Below are 17,958 nucleotides of genomic sequence, written 5' to 3'. Positions count from 1 at the left end.
GTTTTCTATATCTTTGGTGATTTTTTAAAAGTTTGTTTTTGAGAGAGAGAGGGAGAGAGAGTGAGTGTGGGAAGACCAGAGAGAGAGGAAGACAGAGGATCTGAAGTGGGCTCTGCACTGACAGCAGAGAGCCCAATGTGGGGCTCGAAGTCTCAAATCACAAGATCATGACCTGAGCCAAAGTCAGACACTTAATTGACTGAGCCACCCAGGTGCTCCATCTTTGGTGATTTTCTGACTAGTTTTATCAGTTGCTGAGAGGAGGATGTTGAAGTTTCCAAGTATAATTCTGGACTTAGCTATCTCTTGCAGCTCTATCAATTTTTGCTTTTTATATTTGAGGTTCTGTTTGATGCACACACATCATTATTATGTCTTTCTGGTAGATTGATCCTTTTATTGCTATGTATTATGGTCACCTCCTATTTACCCCATTGGTGAGGGAGAGATTCCCACTCTAGGGTTATGGAGAAGGCCAAACACACAGCACCTGACAGTGGACAGATGTGATTGACAACAGTTTATCAGTCACATATGCTCACAGCCTGAGGGAAGAGAACACTGCATGCCACACAGGGATTGAACAACCAGGGGGCTTTGGGAGGCAGGCTTTGCACCTAAATAGCATAGGATGACGATTGGTTCCCTTGAGGTGATGTAATTAATGTGTTTGAATAAATTCGTGGGCTGGCAGAGAGGTGAAGTGAAATGTATTAGGTTGAGGAGTAGGTAGGGTGCAGGTGGTCCAACTGAAAAAGAACTAACAGGGTGGGGAGCCTTTCTTGTAGGGCAGGAACATGGCTGGCAGGCCTGCTCACAGCTAAGTCTTTGAGACCCTGTGAGGCTCAAAGATGTCAAGGCAGCACATGAAATTTTAGGTCTTACAGTTCAGTTAAGTCCTTCTTTGGCCCTGATCCTCTTCTTTGCTCCGAAGTTTATTTTATGACATATTAATATAACCATTCTTGCTTTTTTTAAAAGATGAGTTGCATGGTATATCTTTCTCCATTATTTTCAGCTTACTTGGGTCGTTAAATCTGAAAGGAATTTCTTGTAAATAGCATATATAATAGTTTTATGTGTTTCTGTCCTCTCTGTATTTGTATTTTGATTGGTACATTATGCCATTTACATTTAAGGTACTTACTGGTATGTAATTGCTTAAGTCTGATATTTCATTTTTTTTCTTGAGAGAGAGCATGCGAGTCGGGGAGAGGGGCAGAGGGAGAGAGAGAATTTCAAGCAGGCTCCACAGTGAGTGTGGAGCCTCTGTATAGGGCTGGATCCCACAACCCTGGGATCACGGCCTGAGCCAAAATCAAAAGTCGGACGTTCAACTGACTATACCACCCAGGTGCCCTGATTTTGTTGTTTGTTTACTCTGGCTTTAGTTTTTCTATTTTTTTCTGTTTTTCTTCTGTTTTCATTTTCTTCCCTCTATCTTGATATGTTTTCAGTGTTTTTGAGAGTATCTTTTTGTATAGTTTTTGTAGTGGTTGCTCATTGTAATATAGTAGCCTACTAGTGCCAACATTTTACCATTTTGGGTAATATATGGAAACCTTTTTTCCATTTAGGTCCCTTTATCTTTCCTACATTTAAATATTATTGGCTTGAATATTAATGTTATAATTTTTTTTCAATCATTGAATATGATTTTAAAAACTCATAAGAAGGCTAGTTTGTTGTATGTATCTTTATTTCTGTTGTTTGTTTTTTCTTTTTTTCCTGATGGTCCCAGATTTCTCCTTTTATAATTTCCTTACTGTTTAAGAACTTTCTTCAGCCATTTTTCAAGGGAGGTCTGCTGGTGATAAATTCCTGTAGTTCTCCATCTGAGAATGTCTTTTCCCCTTCTATTTCAGAAGGGTAGTTTCACTGGATGTAGAATTCATAGCAAAGCGTTCTTTTCTTCAGCACATAAAAAATATTGTACCACTTCCTCTGGCCTTCATGATTTCAGAGGAGAAAAGCACTGTCACTTTGATGGTGTGCCTCTATAGGTAATCTGTCATTTCTTTCTAGCTGCTCTCGAGATTTTATCTTTGCTTTCCGTTTTCAGAAGTTTGGTATAGATGTCATTGGATTTACTCTGTTTGAAATTTTCTCAGCTTCTTGAATCTGTAAGTTTATGTCTCTTACCAAATTTGAGAAGCTTCAATCATTATTTCTTTCAACCCCAGTATCCTTGTGAGATCTCATAAGTGGTGGATCTTTTGTTTCTGTCCGACAGGTCCGTGAGGCTCTATTCATTTGTTTTTTGGTTATTTCCCTCTATGTTGTTCAGACTAGGTGAATTCTGTTGATCTAGCCTCAGGTTCTCTGGTTCTGTCCTCGGTCATCTCCACTCTTACTATTGATCCCATCTAGCAAGCTTTTAAATTTCTTTCATTGCATTTTTCAGTTCTATAATTTGTTTGGTTCTTCAGTTTCTTTGCTGAGATTTTCAGTTTTGGGGTTGTTGCCATAAGATTTGTAGTTGCTTGATGAAGCATTTTTGTAATGGCTTCTGTAAGATTTTAGATAGTTTCAACATCTGATTCATTTTAGTGTTGGTGTCAGTCAGTTAGTTGTCTTTTCACATTATACTTATAATTTTCCCAGTTTTGGGTATGACAAAGTGATTTTCTATTGTGTCCTGCACATTTAGGTTATTACGTTAGGAGACACTTGGTCCTGTGTAATTTTTTTATTTTGGCAGGCAGTCATCCGTTTGGGTTTAGTGCGCAGGTCCTGGTGTACTTTGTGGACTGTGGTTCTAATGACAATTTGATTTTAGAGCCTTTGTGGTGCTATTTTGATCTGCTTAGTTTATCTTATGCCATTGGTCTCTCTGCAGGTGCTGTTTGAGAGGACAGAGGAGCTTCCTCAGTCTGGGCCCCCTGGTTTGGCTAGGTAGGGGAAGGTTGTCTTGGCTTGTGGGGCAAGTTTGCTTGCTGTAGGAGGATCTTTGCTGGTCCTGCCTGGGCACACGTTGTTTTTAGATGAGGGAGGAGAGTCTCAGGCCTGGCAGAATGTCCCTTTGCCAATAGCCCTTGGCCACCTAGTGTATCTTGGTGTGGAGGAAAGGAGATTCAAGCTCTTCAGGGAAGGTGAACACTTCTCATCACTTATTGTTAGTGGGGCTCTCAAAGCACTTCTTTGCCAGTGCTGCCTCGTTTGTCCAGTGTTGCTGAGATCCAAATTTGTCTGGGGTAGGAAATGAGTCTATCTGGTCTACCTTCGGTTGCTAGCTTGGAGGTTGGGAAACAGTGGCTCTGAGTTGCCTTTCTGTGGGTGTAGTGAGCTACTGGTCATTATGTCATTCCTCTGGTCCTGGGGACCCTCGCCAGCTCTCTGTTTCTTTCTACCTTTCAGAGTACTTTGGTTTTCCTTAGGCTCTTGTGTTATTTCTGGAGTTGGTTATACTTAGTTGGGAGGAACAGAAGAAAATGTCTATACTATCTTTTCCAGACCAGAAATCCTTGGTGGTATTTTGTTTTGTTTGCATTTTAATTCCAGTATGGTTAACATACAGTGTTATATTAGTTTCGGGTGTACAATGTAGTGATTCAACAATTCTGTATATTATTCAGTGCTCACCATGGTAAGTATGCACTTAATCTCCTTCACCCTTTTCACTTACCTCCCACTCACCTCCCCTCTGGTAACCATCTATTTGTTCTCTCTAGTTAAGAGTCTGGCTTTTGGTTTGTCTCTTTTTCCCCCTTTATTCATTTGTTTTGTTTCCTAAATTTCACATATGAGTGAAATCATATGGTATTTGCCTTTCTCTGACTTGTTTCACTTAGCATTGTGCTCTCTAGATTCATTCATGTTGTTACATATGGCAATATTTCATTCTTTTTTATGGCTGAATAATATTCTGTTGTATATTTATACCACATCTTCTTTATAAACATCTATTGATAGGCACTTGGGCTGCTTCCATAACTTGGCTGTTGTAAATAATGCTACAATAAACAAAGGGATGCATATTCCTTTTGAATTAGTATTTTCATATTCTTTGGGTAAATACCCAGTAGTATGGTTACTGGATCATATGGTAGTTCTATTTTAAATTTTTTGAGGAACCTCCATGTTGTCTTTCTAGCTTGCATTCCCACCAACAGTGCAAGAGGTTCCTTTTTTTATACATCCCCACCAACACTTGTTTCTTGTGTTGTTGATTTTAGCCATTCTGACAGGTGTAGGGTGATATTGTGGTTTTTGATTTGCATTTCCCTGATGATAAGTGATATTGAGCATCATTTCATGTGTCTTTTGGCCATCTGTTTGTCTTTGTAGAAATGTCTATTCATATCTTCTGCCCACGTTTAATTGGATTATTTGTTTTCTTGGGTGTTGAGTTGTATAAGTTCTTTATATATTTTGGATACTAACCCTTTATTGGATATGTCATTTGCAAATATCTTCTCCCATTCCATAAGTGGTCTTTTTCTTGGTTGTGGTTTTTATTATAACTGGTGAAGGGAGAATTGACAGCTTCCTGATATTGAGTCATCTTTTTCAAATATATGGTAATCTATATTTGTTTAGTAGATAACATTAATAACACCTACTTAATTAGGTCATGTTGAAGAATGTAGTTAAGACATGTAAAACAGTTAGAGTAGTGCCTGGTATATACAGCACTTGAAAGTGTTAGCTAATGTTATTCCATGTGTTCCTTGGTAGCATATTAACGCTTTTTTAAATTTTTAAAATAAAGTTCCAGCACATTTCTCTTTAGGCTCATTACTAAGTATTTTATCCTTTTTTTGTTTTTATTACAAATGGAATCTTCTCATCTATTGTATTTTCCTTGGCTCTTTGGTTCTTTGCCTCTTTTTTATATGAAAATGTTTTATCTAAATACTGCTTCCTGAAGGAGTTTCAGTATCTTTTTCTTTTAAGGATAGGACCCAGAGCTAAACTTAGAGTTCCGAAAACAAAAGGATGAATGAATTAATGAGCTTTTCATGTGGTTTGGCACTGTTTTAGCTACCAGTCTTACTCTAAAGGCTGTATTTTATGTAATCTGAGACTTTTCCTAGATATGTCACTCATTGTGCTGTGTTGATCTTACTTTCAGACTCTTTTTCCCATGTGGGATTTATTAATCAAGCCATGTTTTTTTCATGTCACTTTTGGGTTACTGTTGGTCTTGGGGACTCACCTGCAGGGTAATCCACGCGTCTCTGTGTACATCTCTGCTACAGAGTGTTTATCACGTGTGTTAGAAAGATCGCTCTTGGTTAAGTGAGCTATTGAAGTAAAGTAAGGAAATGCGGGTGTCCATTTGCTTCATCTAAACAGGTGATGAAAGTGGTGCCTGGGTGGCTCAGTCGGTTAAGTGTCCGACTTCAGCTCAGTTCATGATCTCACAGTTCGTGAGTTTGAGCCCCATGTCAGGCTCTGTGCTGACAGCTTGGAGCCTGGAGCCTGCTTCAGATTCTGTGTCTCAGTCTCTCTCTGGCCCTTCCCTACTCAAGCTCTGTCTCTCTGTCTCTCTCTCAAAAATAAACATTAAAAAAAAATTTAAACAGGTAATGAAATACTGATAATTTAACAAGAAGAAGAAGGCTATGTATGTATAGGATTCTCCTGGGGTGTGTAGCAATAAGAAGGGTAAAATTGAGGTTTGGGCTTCAGAGTGCACAGTGCATGTGGTAATGCTAGAGTGTCACTTGCTGGCCCTATTCACAGAGGATTTATTTGGATATTCTTTTCCCAGAAGAGCTCTATGGTGACTTTGAAGACCTGGAAACAGGGGATGTACACAAGGGAAAACCAGGCCCAGATACTCAGGTATGACTTTGCCGTGGCTGGCTGTGAATTATGGTCCTTGATCTGTGGTCATTATGTTCTGAGAGAGGCCCATATTAAGAAATGCACATCTTGGGGCGCCTGGGTGGCTCAGTCGGTTAAGTGTCTGACTTCAGCTCAGGTCACGATCTCACGGTCCGTGAGTTCGAGCCCCGCATCAGGCTCTGGGCTGATGGCTCAGAGCCTGGAGCCTGCTTCCGATTCTGTGTCTCCCTCTCTCTCTGCCCCTCCCCCGTTCATGCTCTGTCTCTCTCTGTCTCAAAAATAAATAAACGTTTAAAAAAATATATCATTAAAAAGAAATGCACATCTTACTTACTATCTGTGTAGATTACAGAGTGGATGGATTCCTTCCTAAAAATATGGAGGTTGTGAATAGATCAAAGTTGTTAGTTATTCTTGATCTTTTGGGTGACACCTACTACCTCTTGTTATCATTATAATTCTTCAGTCATAGAAGTTTATCTCCCAAGTCACTGTCTCTCTCTCTACCATTCCTTTTGCCATCATTCTCTTCTTCTTAAATTTAAGTACCATTTAAAATAATTAAATCCCTATTCTCCCCAATATTTCTTTAGAACAATTTCTGGGGAGCATCTGGGTGGGAATACTTGTTATTTTTATTTATATTTGGCATTCCAGCCAGATGAAGGAGTGACAGTTTATTGTGCTGCAGATGCCTAAATGCCTCTTGTAGCAGTACATGTTTTTTAGAGCCAAGGTCTGTGTTTTGTTTTGTTTTGTTTTGTTTTGTTTTGTTTTGTTTTGTTTTTTTGTTTTGTTTTCATGATGACCACAACCAAGATTTTTGCAGCTCGGATAGAACTTTAAAAATCTGGGGCGCCTGAAGGGCTCAGTTGGTTAAGCATCTGACTCTTGATTTCAGCCAAGGTCATGATCTCATGGTTCGTGCTGGCTATGTGCTGACTGTGGAGCCTGCTTGGGACCCGCTCTCTCCCTCTGTCTCTGCCTCTCCTGCTTGTTCTCTCTCTCTCTCTCTCTCTCTCTCTCTCTCTCTCTCTCTCCCTCTCAAAAGAAATAAAATAAACATAAAAAAAAAGAACTTTAAAAATCTGCTTTAATGTTTAAAGAAAAGATCTCCACAAACTTTTACAACTGTTTCTCTTATGGAAATTTAAGATTGAAGATGTAGAAGAAGTTAAGGAAGAAATTGACCCCAATGCAGAGGAAAGTGCCAAGAAAAAGCATTTGGATAAAAAGAGAAAATTGAAGGAGATGTTTGATGCAGAATATGATGAAGGAGAAAGCACATATTTTGATGATCTTAAAGGAGAAATGCATAAACAAGCACAGGTAAGAAAACTTGGTTCTTATCAGCTTCATTTCAAGGCTATAGTACAGTATTGTGAATATGTAATTTTGTTTAGGTCTCTACTCCCTGACCTGCTTCTGTGCCTCCTGTTTGGACTCTTGGGTCAAGCTGCAGATGAGTGTTTATTCATGTGATCATCTGATAGTTTCTTCAGTCACAAATGGACCAGAAAGATACCAGTGTCTATTTTGTACCAAGCATTGAGGTAGCAAAAATGGCTAAGATAGGCTGCAACTGTTGAGGATCTCATAGTGTAGTGATTTATTTATTTAAATACAAGCATTGCTGTAGCATTCTGATTACTGCTCCCTGGAACCATAATTAAATAATTTGAATGGGCAGGTGATTCTTGTACATACCAGTCTTATGCATGTACCAATGCTCTCCAGGGAAGCTAAATACTCACCTTGGGCAGAGTTCACAGGATATTTCAAGTGTCAGGTCAGATGTGGAGACAAAGGGAGCATATGGAATGCTGAGAAGGAGATAATCTGGCCCTCCTACCTGCTATGCTAAACAGACTGAGCTGATGAACTCACTCTGAAGGACACACAAAGATGTGTGTGCAGGTGATGGCAAATGTTTGAATTGCGCTTTGACAAGGGTGGGGGGGTACCAAGAGTGCCTTTAAGCTAGAATATACCCTAATACATCTTATACAGGTTAAATAATGTGATTTGTAAAAATGTGGTCAGCAGGCTTTCCCCAACCTAGGCCTTCATCTATTCAGGTACCTCCTGGTTAGCCATTAATGTGTAGGTTCCAAGTCTGTATTGACCTTTGATAGAAGTAACTAAGTCATGTAAAGCTAGTTCTGAAGTCTTTGCTTCAATTCATTTATTACTTAAAATCACCTAGAATCTTGTAGGCCATTGTAAAGGACTTTGAATTTTTTATGCTGAGTGAAATGGGGATCAATGGGGGTTTTGAACAGAGGAGAGATATGTGTGACCTGCTTACCTTTGAAAGCATTGCTGTGGCAAGAGTTCAGTAAGATTAAGGTGACTCACACTGTGGGGTGGGGCGGTGTGTGGCATGGAGGAAAAAGAGTCAAATTCTGGGTATACTTTTGAAAGGTGGATTAAAGGTAGATTGAGTGTGGGGTGTGTGAGAGGAAACAAGGATGACTTACTGGGAGTCGAGTTGTCAGTAAGATAGGAAAGCCTCTAGTTGGTGCAGGTTTGTCCAGGAAGGTGAAGTTTAGAGCTGTTTGGTTTGAGATCTGTCGCAGACAAGTGGAGCATCAAGTAGTCAGTGAGGAGCTCTGGAAAGAGGTTGGGGCCAGGGACTCAGATGTACAGCCCTTAGCATCTAGATGCTACTTAAAGCCATAAAATGGATGGGATGACCTGAGGAGTGAGCATGGAGACAGGAGAGAGGACGGGCACTGACAGTGGCTGCTCCATTGTAAGAGGCCAGCTGGAGAGGAGGAAGCAGCAGTGGGATTGAGCAGCGCTCAGGAGATAGAAGACATCTAAGAGAACATGAGGTATGCTGGAAACTGCTGTGGAAAGAGGGATACATTATCTTAAATCCTGCTGATGTGTTAACTGTGATGAAGACAGGATTGACAACTGGGTTGGGAATGTGGAGGCCTTACATGATTTTGGTAAGCATTGTTATGGAGTGTGGGTTAAAGACCAGTTTGGGGAGGATTCAAAAGAATGGGAGCAGAGGCTGGAGGCCATGACTATAGAAAAATTTGGGGCCATTTTACTTCAGAGAGAAGCAGAGAAATGGGGCAATAGTTGGAGAAAGAGTCAAAAGAAGGTGTTAAGACGGGAGAAATAACAGGCAAGACCTGTTGGAATAAAAATGAATGATAGCTAGTATTGCAAGTGAAGTTTGGCATTGAATAGAGGCACAGATAAATAAGCTATAACGGCTGCCCAGTAGAACTTTCTGTGATAATGGAAATGTATATCTGTGCTGTCTTGCATTGTAGCCACGAGCCACGTGTTGATACTGATCACTTGCAATGTGACTATTGTGACCGGGAGACTGAATTTAAAGTTTTTAATTTTAATTAATTTCAGTAATATAATAAGTTATAGATATAATAATAACAAGCTATAATGAAAGGCTGAATGGGGGTGTAAACCCTGGTAGAGGAGTTGACTGTGGAAGTTCTTTTAGACTACTTAGATCCTGAGTGAATTAAGAAACAGCAGCTGAGAGTGAGAATGAGGGAGGAGATACTGGATATTCAAAGAAAGGAAAAGTGTGAAACAATTGTTTGCAGAGTAAGAAAAGAAAGAAGTTAAGAGTGTTCGCTGACCAGCATGAAGGGCTGCTTTCAGAGTTGTTTGCATTTGCTGTGCTTGGAGTAGCAAAGAAGAAAACAAACCGTAAAGATAAGAGTGGATGTTATTTTTAATAAGGATAAAGTGTAAATGATTCTGTCCATGTTCCTCTATTGAGAAATTGCTTGTCTTAAAAATGTTAACCTTACATTTATTAAGATAACAGCTATGTGTTTTTTTTTATTGTCCTCCCCCCCCCCCCCCCCCCCCATATATAGCTTAATCGAGCAGAATTTGAAGATCAAGATGATGAAGCCAGAGTTCAATATGAGGGTTTTCGACCTGGGATGTATGTTCGAATTGAGATAGAAAATGTCCCCTGTGAATTTGTGCTTAACTTTGACCCCCATTACCCAATGATTTTGGGTGGTTTGGGCAATAGCGAAGGCAATGTCGGATATGTACAGGTAGGTACCCTTTGCTGCATGCTTGACAATTGGGGTTCTTTGGATGTACTTCCACCAATAATCTTATTGAAATTGAAATCTCTTCTCCCCTCAGATGCGTCTGAAGAAACATCGTTGGTATAAGAAAATCCTCAAGTCCCGAGATCCAATCATTTTCTCTGTGGGGTGGAGGAGGTTTCAGACCATTCCACTCTATTACATCGAAGACCACAATGGGAGACAGAGGCTTCTAAAGTACACTCCACAGCACATGCATTGTGGAGCAACTTTTTGGGGTAATACGCTACTAGAATAACCTGCTTGTAGATTGATTTAAACCGTTTACTCGTTATCGTTATAGTTTTGCTTTTCTCCATTAAATCTCAATTCATAAGATTTTTCTTTCTCTTTTTTTTGGATTGGAGTACATATTTAAAATAGAATCCAAAATTTGTGATTCACTGTATTTTTTTTTTTTTTTTCTATTTTCTTTAAGGTCCTATTACTCCACAGGGAACTGGGTTCTTGGCAGTACAGTCTGTTAGTGGCATAATGGTAAATATCTTGAATGTTTTATTTTCCAGATTATGTTTGAGCAATATATCTTAAATATGGAATATGTACATGAAACTTTAAGTTGCAAGTGACATGTTTTTAGTATTTATAGTAAGCTTCTCTTTGCTTTTAGTTTTCCTGTGTCTTTTTAAGTAAGGTGTGGGAATGGAGAAGGGAGAGGTAACATTTTATATTTGTATGCATTTTTTGGACTTATTTTTCTAAAAATATTTAAGTGGTGCTCACCATGTACTAAGCATTGTACTCGGCTCTAGGGATATACCGGATGCCAGGTAGACATAAGACTACCCCTTGGTACTGCTTGTTTAGCAGAGTATGTTCACACAGTCTTCGTTTGATCAATCAGAGTAGGTTTTATCGGCCCAGTTTGACATAAAAATTGAACAATGAGCAGATGGAATCTGCCCTGGTGGTCTAAAATTTAATTTCTTAAACATTGTAACCAGATTTTCATATTGCTTTCCATTCTGAATCAGTCATTGTTGTGAAATTACGTGATTATGAAATCACCCTCTGGAGAATATTCAAGACATCATCATTAGTTTGGCTTATTACATGTATTATAGTTTCACATTGTTTTTGCTAAAATAATTGCTTTGCATGTTCACATATTCTTTCTTGTTCTTAGTTGATTGTAAGTGAAATGCACTATGGTAATTTATTGCATCATAGAATTGTAGTTTTTCTCCTTGATGTTGCTCCTGTATTCAAATTTTGGGGGTTCTTCCCAGCCTGATTTCCGGATAGCTGCCACAGGAGTTGTCCTTGATCTGGATAAATCCATAAAAATTGTGAAGAAATTAAAGCTAACTGGTTTTCCATATAAAATTTTCAAGAATACATCATTCATTAAGGTCCGTATATCTGTATATTGACGTTTATGAATGTATATTTTGTGAAAGAAGGAATGAAATACCTCTAAAAATACAGTCTGATGCATTCAAAAGAGTATTGAAATCTTTTATAAACTTGGTCTTTGATATTGGTTTACTTCTTTATATTGGTTTCTGTTACTTAAGTATGCTCAGAAAAGTTTAAGATCAAGTTAACAGAGATATTTACTAATTGAGGCTATTCCTTATTCCATGTGAGACTGTGACAGAGCTAATAGTGAAAATATATAATCTCATTCACTGGGTTTTGTTTCCTGTCCTTTTGTTTTGTGTTAAGAAAAGGGGAAAATCATAGGTTTGTTAAATAGCTCGGTAGAAAAATAGACCAAGTATTTTGTAAAATACTTGTTGGCCAGGGATACAGAGAAATGGATGCTCTGTTCTGCAGTGTAACGTGGGAGGGTGGTTTGAGTGGCATTTATTGAAAATTTTATTAGTAGGGTGTTTCCATTAAAAATACAGTGTTAAGATCATAAAATATTCTTTATATAAAGTAATAATATCACCAGCATTTATCCAACACTCATTATTTCCTGAGCACGTGCACCTAAGTCATAGGATATGAGCTGCAGTCCAGCCCTGTGAGATGACAGCAGAGGCTATCTAGGGCTGTTCAGTCTAGTACATATCTTTTTGATCTTTTCTTCTACAGAGATATCAGTGATGAGCATGCTAATGAACCTACAGTAGAATCTTAATATTATTTTGGGGAAAATGAAATAGAGTTGTATTCCTTTTGACGTAGTAGTTCACTCGTAATGGGGAGAATACATTTTGATTATTTTATCACCATTAAATGAGTTGTTTTTTTAACCAAGGATTTACTTATAAACTAGGAAGTAACATATCTGATTTTGTGTTATGTGGGTTTTTTTTTTTTTTTTTCTTATACCTGTAGGGAATGTTTAATTCTGCTTTGGAAGTGGCCAAATTTGAAGGTGCTGTGATTCGAACTGTCAGTGGCATAAGGGGACAGATCAAGAAAGCACTTCGGGCTCCAGAAGGAGCTTTCCGGGCCAGCTTTGAGGATAAGTTGTTGATGAGTGGTAAATATAATCGTGGTGTAATCATAACAGCATGTTACCGTTCACTGTTGATTTCTAGCCAGTGTGGATTCAAGGCTGTAGTTTAGGTTTTAGAAAATTGGAATCAGCTCCAGCTCTCCCCAGTTGGAGCATCTTAGGCGGTGTACTGAGTCATGCTGTGTGTGGAGCCATGTGATTCAGACCCAGTAAGAGTTTTGTGATATTTAAAATTTTACTTGGTGAAGTCTCTCTTCAAATACCATGCAACTAACTAGAGAAGTTTGGGGTGAATGTTCATTTGTTTGACAGGATCGTTACGAATTTTCTTTTGAAAATGTTCAAGTAAATTACCTCTCTTTCCAGATATTGTCTTCATGAGGACTTGGTATCCCGTCTCCATTCCAGCCTTCTATAACCCAGTGACTTCTTTGTTGAAACCAGTTGGTGAGAAAGACACCTGGTCAGGAATGCGGACCACCGGTCAACTCCGGCTTGCCCATGGTGTCCGACTAAAGCCCAACAAGGATTCTTTGTATAAGGTATGGTCACACATGTGCTCTGTAGATGGGGGTCATCCAGATGCTTTGTACATAATGTTTTTGAATGTTTTGAATTTTCAAGTAGGAAATCTAATGTTAAATTTGAATGAACATGTTGTATATTCATAGAGTATTTTGGCAAGAATGCAGGAAAGTGGTAATAGTTTTCGTGGGTTGGAAAGGAGACAGACTTTTCACTGTATACTCTTTTGAACTGTTTTTTTCCTGCCATATACATGTATTACTTTTAAAAACACTAATGTGCTAATTGTTATTGAAGCAATATGGGTGGGTTTTTTTTGAAAGTTTTAATAAACTTTGTAGTGAAGTGTTAACATGCATACAGAAAACTACACAGATCATAAGCATACGGCTCATGAATTTTAACACACCCAAAATTGCTGTCACCTGGATCAAGCAATAGAATTACCAGCACAACAAAAGCCTCCCTTATGACTGCTAGTCAATACCCCATCTCTACCTCAGAGATAGCCACTATCTTGACTCCTGACAGGTAAATTATTTCTGCCTGTTTTTTGAGTTTTATAAAATACCGCATAAACTATTTTGCCTGTTTTCTTTCATTCGGTTTTATAAGACTCATTCGTGTTCTTTGTATAGCAGGCATTCATTTGTTACTGTCAAGTAGAATTGTATTATGTGACAATGTCAGTTTTATCCATTGATGGACATTATTTCCAGTTTTGGGCCATTATAAATGCTACCCTGAATACTTACGTGTGACTTGTTTGATATACATATGCACACATTTCTTTTACATAGACCCCCCAGGTTAGGATTGCTAGGTATAGGGTATGCATGTGTTCAGCTTCACTGGATGATGCTTGTAGTATTCTGGAGCCATACCAGGTTAGATTCCCACCACCAATAGTTGCCAGTAGTTGGCGTCATCACTATTTTTTTTTTATTTTAAGTTCTCAGTGCCTGTCAAAATCCCATTTCATTTGGATTTTGGTCTTGGAGAACTTTTATTATTTTCTTCACACGTTAATGCATTTGAAAAGATTTATTTTAATGCTGGGTATTTAATTGTTTTGTAATAAGAGGGTAGTTCAGGATATCAGTCTGCCATTCTGCCAGAAACAGAAGTTTCCCAGTCATTACTTTTTTAATGAAATAGTTAATAATACAGTTTTGAATTATGTTATGTGAATTTCTGTTAAAATGCATTACAGGATGTGGTACCTGTTGTCTAGCTTATGATGCTTAGTCTTTTTTTCAGAATGTGACTTCTCCAAGTTCCTTCATTCTAAGCATTTTAGGTTCCTAAATAGAGGAATATTGAGTATTATCATGGATGATGTCTTTCATAGTAAATTTAAAGACGTGGCAGAAATATTCTCTATATAGTTGATGTTGGCCTTGGTAAAGACCTAGGGCACGACTTTCAACTTACTAGTATTTTTGAGGCAGCTAAGAATTTTGATCATCTCAATTTAAGCAGAGAAATTAGACTCCTGTAAAAATTGAATGCAGAGGGTGTTTGGCCTTTGTGTCATTTTAATCTCCTTTTTCTCAGCTGGCTTTCCATTAGAAACAGAATAAAGTTAAACTTTTTAATGGCAGTCAGGGATGGGGACACTTCAGCTGCTGCTGATTGGAGGAAGAACTATGACCTTAAATTCACAGAGGTTGACTGTGAAGATGAACAGCTAGATTATTCTTCTTCAGATACAAGAAACTACCTCAGTGTCCCCAAAATAAGGCGTGGGTTTTCCATTAAAAGAAACTTTGGATCTGTTCATCTGCTCTGTTGAGATTCCCATAGTTCATACCATAGACATGGACACAGTTGTTTTTTTGGAAGAACTATAAATATATTCTATGTATTTCTCTGTTTTGCAACAGAGAAGTATACATTCATTGAGGCAATCCATATTTGATAGACAATTGAATCCTCATTTCTGATGATCAGCAGACTCTGGTGTTACTGATCATATGGAAAAATCAATTCACTGAGAAGATTTTAGGCAAGTTTTAAATGCATATAGAGCATCATTCAGATACATCACTGTCTTTATTTTTCTTTTCAGCCAATCATGAGGCAAAAGAAACATTTTAATTCACTGCACATTCCAAAAGCCTTGCAGAAGGCCCTGCCATTTAAGAACAAGCCCAAGACCCAAGCAAAGGCAGGCAAGATACCGAAGGACAGGCGGAGACCAGCCGTCATACGGGAACCTCATGAAAGGAAGGTACTGTCGATAATGGCTTCCTGCATCTTGCATTTAGATGTGAAAATAGCACTTTCAAGTAGCACATGTGGTGCTTCTGCATTCTCATTTTTCATTGGGAAAGGGTAAGGGCCAGACTTATTCAAGGCACTAGCACCAAAATTTAGAGGAGAGGCCAGAATTCATTTCCCTTTTGTTTAGTCATGCTGTGTCTTACACATTTTAATGGGGGAGTAATGGAAGCATCCAGCTGGCAAATCACTGTATCGTAGTTGTCCATAGTATCCAGAGTGATTAACAGAGGTGGTTTTGTGGTGAAAGCCGTTATTTAAGTATTTTGCTCTAGATATGCTCCTATTTCTGCTTCCATGCAAATTATGATGTCCTAGTTCAGAGTAAATTTTTCCTAGGTTAATGTTCATTTGGATCATGGATTGCTTCTAGTTTTGATACATCAGCTGAGGTGTTTAGGCCCCTGGAAACTTAGAAGGAAAGCATGCTGTAAGAGTATTCTGATGCTCATGGGTTTTGTCCTTGTCAGATCCTTGCACTGCTGGATGCTCTAAGTACGGTGCACAGTCAGAAGATGAAGAAGGCCAAGGAACAACGGCATTTGCACAATAAAGAACACTTCAAGGTGAAGCAGAAGGAGGAAGAAGAGAAACTGAAGCGACAGAAGGACCTCAGGAAGAAGCTCTTCCGAATTCAGGGTCAAAAAGAAAGGAGAAATCAGAAGTCCAGCCTGAAGGGGTCTGGGGAGCCATCAAAATGAGCTTTAAACAGATAGTCTTTGCATCTGCAGAGGTGGATGGTTTCAAATACTACAGTACCTGTAAATGACAGCTGGGCACTGGAGCCCAAGGAAGACCCCTTTGTTGGATATGTTGCCCAGACTGTGCCTTTGAGAAGAGAAATGGAGACTCAGCTGATAGGACGCCCATTCATTCTCAGAGCCTAGGTTGTGTCAAGATTTAAAGCAATATTATTTATGGTTTTGTAGATTCCTTCACATTCCTCTTACCTTAGTTTTCATTTTTTGTGCTACAAAAATATTACTAAAATACTTAATTTTGGCTTAATAGTTTTCATCAGGGATGAATGCTTGATGATTGTGGATAAATTGCTGATTCTGCCATCCTCATGATGCGTCCTCCAAAGGGGAAAAAATATTAACTTGAAAACTCAGCTTTCAAATGTTAGAAAGGAGTGTATGGTTCAGTGCACAGCTGTTTCCCAGAGGCCATGTGATGGGTAATAGCGCAACAGGCTGACCTGACTGCACATAGAAGAATCCAGCTGCTTCTATTAATTTATGTTACCATATATGGGGCTAGTTTTGATCTGTTAAAACAAATTAATAAAAAAATATTTTAAAATTTTCTCAGCTTTCATTTCTTACATGGTAAAAATTGATAGATACAACCCACTTGCAGAAAAACTCTTTGAAGTCCTTCAGTCATTTTTAAGAGTGTAATAAGGATCTGGAGATCCAAGCCCTAAACTACTCCCTTCTGAGGTGACCACCTGTGCTGCTCACTATGGTGTATCCAGAACCGAATGCTATTGGTGCCAGGCATCTTACAGGAGTACAGTAAGTGCAGGGATGAATTAATTAAATTCCTGCTCTATCACTAAATGTGCTTCGATTTTTCTATAACTGCCAATACACTGTGGCCTGGCAGCAAAGCATATAGGGGGACAGAAGGGGGGCTGCCGCCGAGCTTTCTGCCTCCTCCCTTTGCCTTGTGGAGCACACTTTACCTGCCCAAGACCCAAGGTGGCTTGCCAGTCTCAGGTGGGAGCACTTGAATGTGATAATGTGCCTTACAAACTAATTTCTGGCAAAGGTAACCGTGTAATGATATCCTGGTAGGGAACTTGTTACCTAGGTGGAGCTATTTTACCATCATCTTAAATTTCTTTTCCTTTCGGTGGGCTTCTGACGGAAGAGAGAACTGAAGACTGGCCTGGTGCACAAGGCTGGCTCAAATCAAGGATGCCCATCCCAGCCCACGAGACCTTCTGCCCTCCACTGAGGGTAGGCAGTGAGAACCCCAGCCTGGAGGGCCATCCATGCCTGCTCTGGATGATGCCCTCTGCATCTGATAGAAATATGATGCTACCACGTTGACTAATGCAAGGGAAAAGGAAACAGGTGAAACGAACTTTAGTATTCTTATTTTTAAGCCATTATATCTAACATGTTATCATTATAACATACAGCCTGTGTTTTTATATAATGAGATATTTGACATTTCTATTTTTTGTGGAGTCTGAAATTTCGTATGCACTTTACTTTTACAGTGCCTCTCAATTCAGATGCTAAATTTTGTGGAAATACTTGGTCTGTATTTAGGTTTCATTAAGTTTATAGTTTAAAGAACAAGGTTCCTACCCCCTCGTTGTTTTAAATATGACCGAACTTGGTACTGGTTTTTAAGTTGAAATTAATTAAAATTAAACAAAACAAAATGTCCAGTTCTCAGCAGCAGTCATGCATTTCAGTTGCTTGATGGACTGCATGGCCAGTGGCTACGTTGAGGACAGTGTGGCTCTACAGTGTAGAAGGTCAGGAAAGGCTTCCTTAAAGGAAGCAGGTTAACTTGGCAAAAGGTAGGACTGGGAAGGGGAAGAGTGTGTCAGCCAATAGAAATGTACGTCCAAAGGCCTTGGGCGCAACGCAGCTCGATACCTGCAAGCCTCTGTGTTTGAAGCCAGGATGGACACAGGGTTGCAGGAAGCTGCAGGGGAAGATAGAGAAGGAAATGGAGAGACAGGCAACGAAGCTACATTAAGATGCTATCTTTATTCCAAGATACTGGAAAGCCCTTGGAGGATACTTAGTTGGGACAATATGGTCAGATGTGTATTTTTGAAAAATTCCCATTACTGGTGGGTAG

General features: G+C 39.0%; 1 protein-coding gene across 3 annotated transcripts in view; it reads left to right on the top strand.

The window, feature by feature from the left end:
* The window catches only part of BMS1 (BMS1 ribosome biogenesis factor), a 46,637-nt gene extending 30,200 nt beyond the window's left edge, over positions 1-16,437 (top strand). For 2 of the 3 annotated variants that reach the window (XM_043596937.1, XM_043596938.1), the window contains exons 14-23: positions 5,717-5,790; positions 6,949-7,122; positions 9,663-9,851; positions 9,946-10,126; positions 10,327-10,385; positions 11,138-11,260; positions 12,198-12,345; positions 12,688-12,863; positions 14,918-15,079; positions 15,600-16,437. In XM_043596937.1, the coding sequence (XP_043452872.1) occupies positions 5,717-5,790; positions 6,949-7,122; positions 9,663-9,851; positions 9,946-10,126; positions 10,327-10,385; positions 11,138-11,260; positions 12,198-12,345; positions 12,688-12,863; positions 14,918-15,079; positions 15,600-15,830 (1,517 nt within the window). In that variant the 3' untranslated portion in view covers positions 15,831-16,437. The remainder of the gene's footprint in view (positions 1-5,716; positions 5,791-6,948; positions 7,123-9,662; positions 9,852-9,945; positions 10,127-10,326; positions 10,386-11,137; positions 11,261-12,197; positions 12,346-12,687; positions 12,864-14,917; positions 15,080-15,599) is intronic. The other variant, XM_043596939.1, reaches the window with a different exon arrangement.
* The last annotated feature ends 1,521 nt before the right edge of the window (positions 16,438-17,958 follow it).

Source organism: Prionailurus bengalensis, chromosome D2, assembly GCF_016509475.1.
Source record: "Prionailurus bengalensis isolate Pbe53 chromosome D2, Fcat_Pben_1.1_paternal_pri, whole genome shotgun sequence".
NCBI lineage: Eukaryota > Metazoa > Chordata > Mammalia > Carnivora > Felidae > Prionailurus > Prionailurus bengalensis.
The sequence above is the reverse complement of the archived record's forward strand: the minus strand, read 5'-3'. Positions and strand labels throughout refer to the sequence as shown.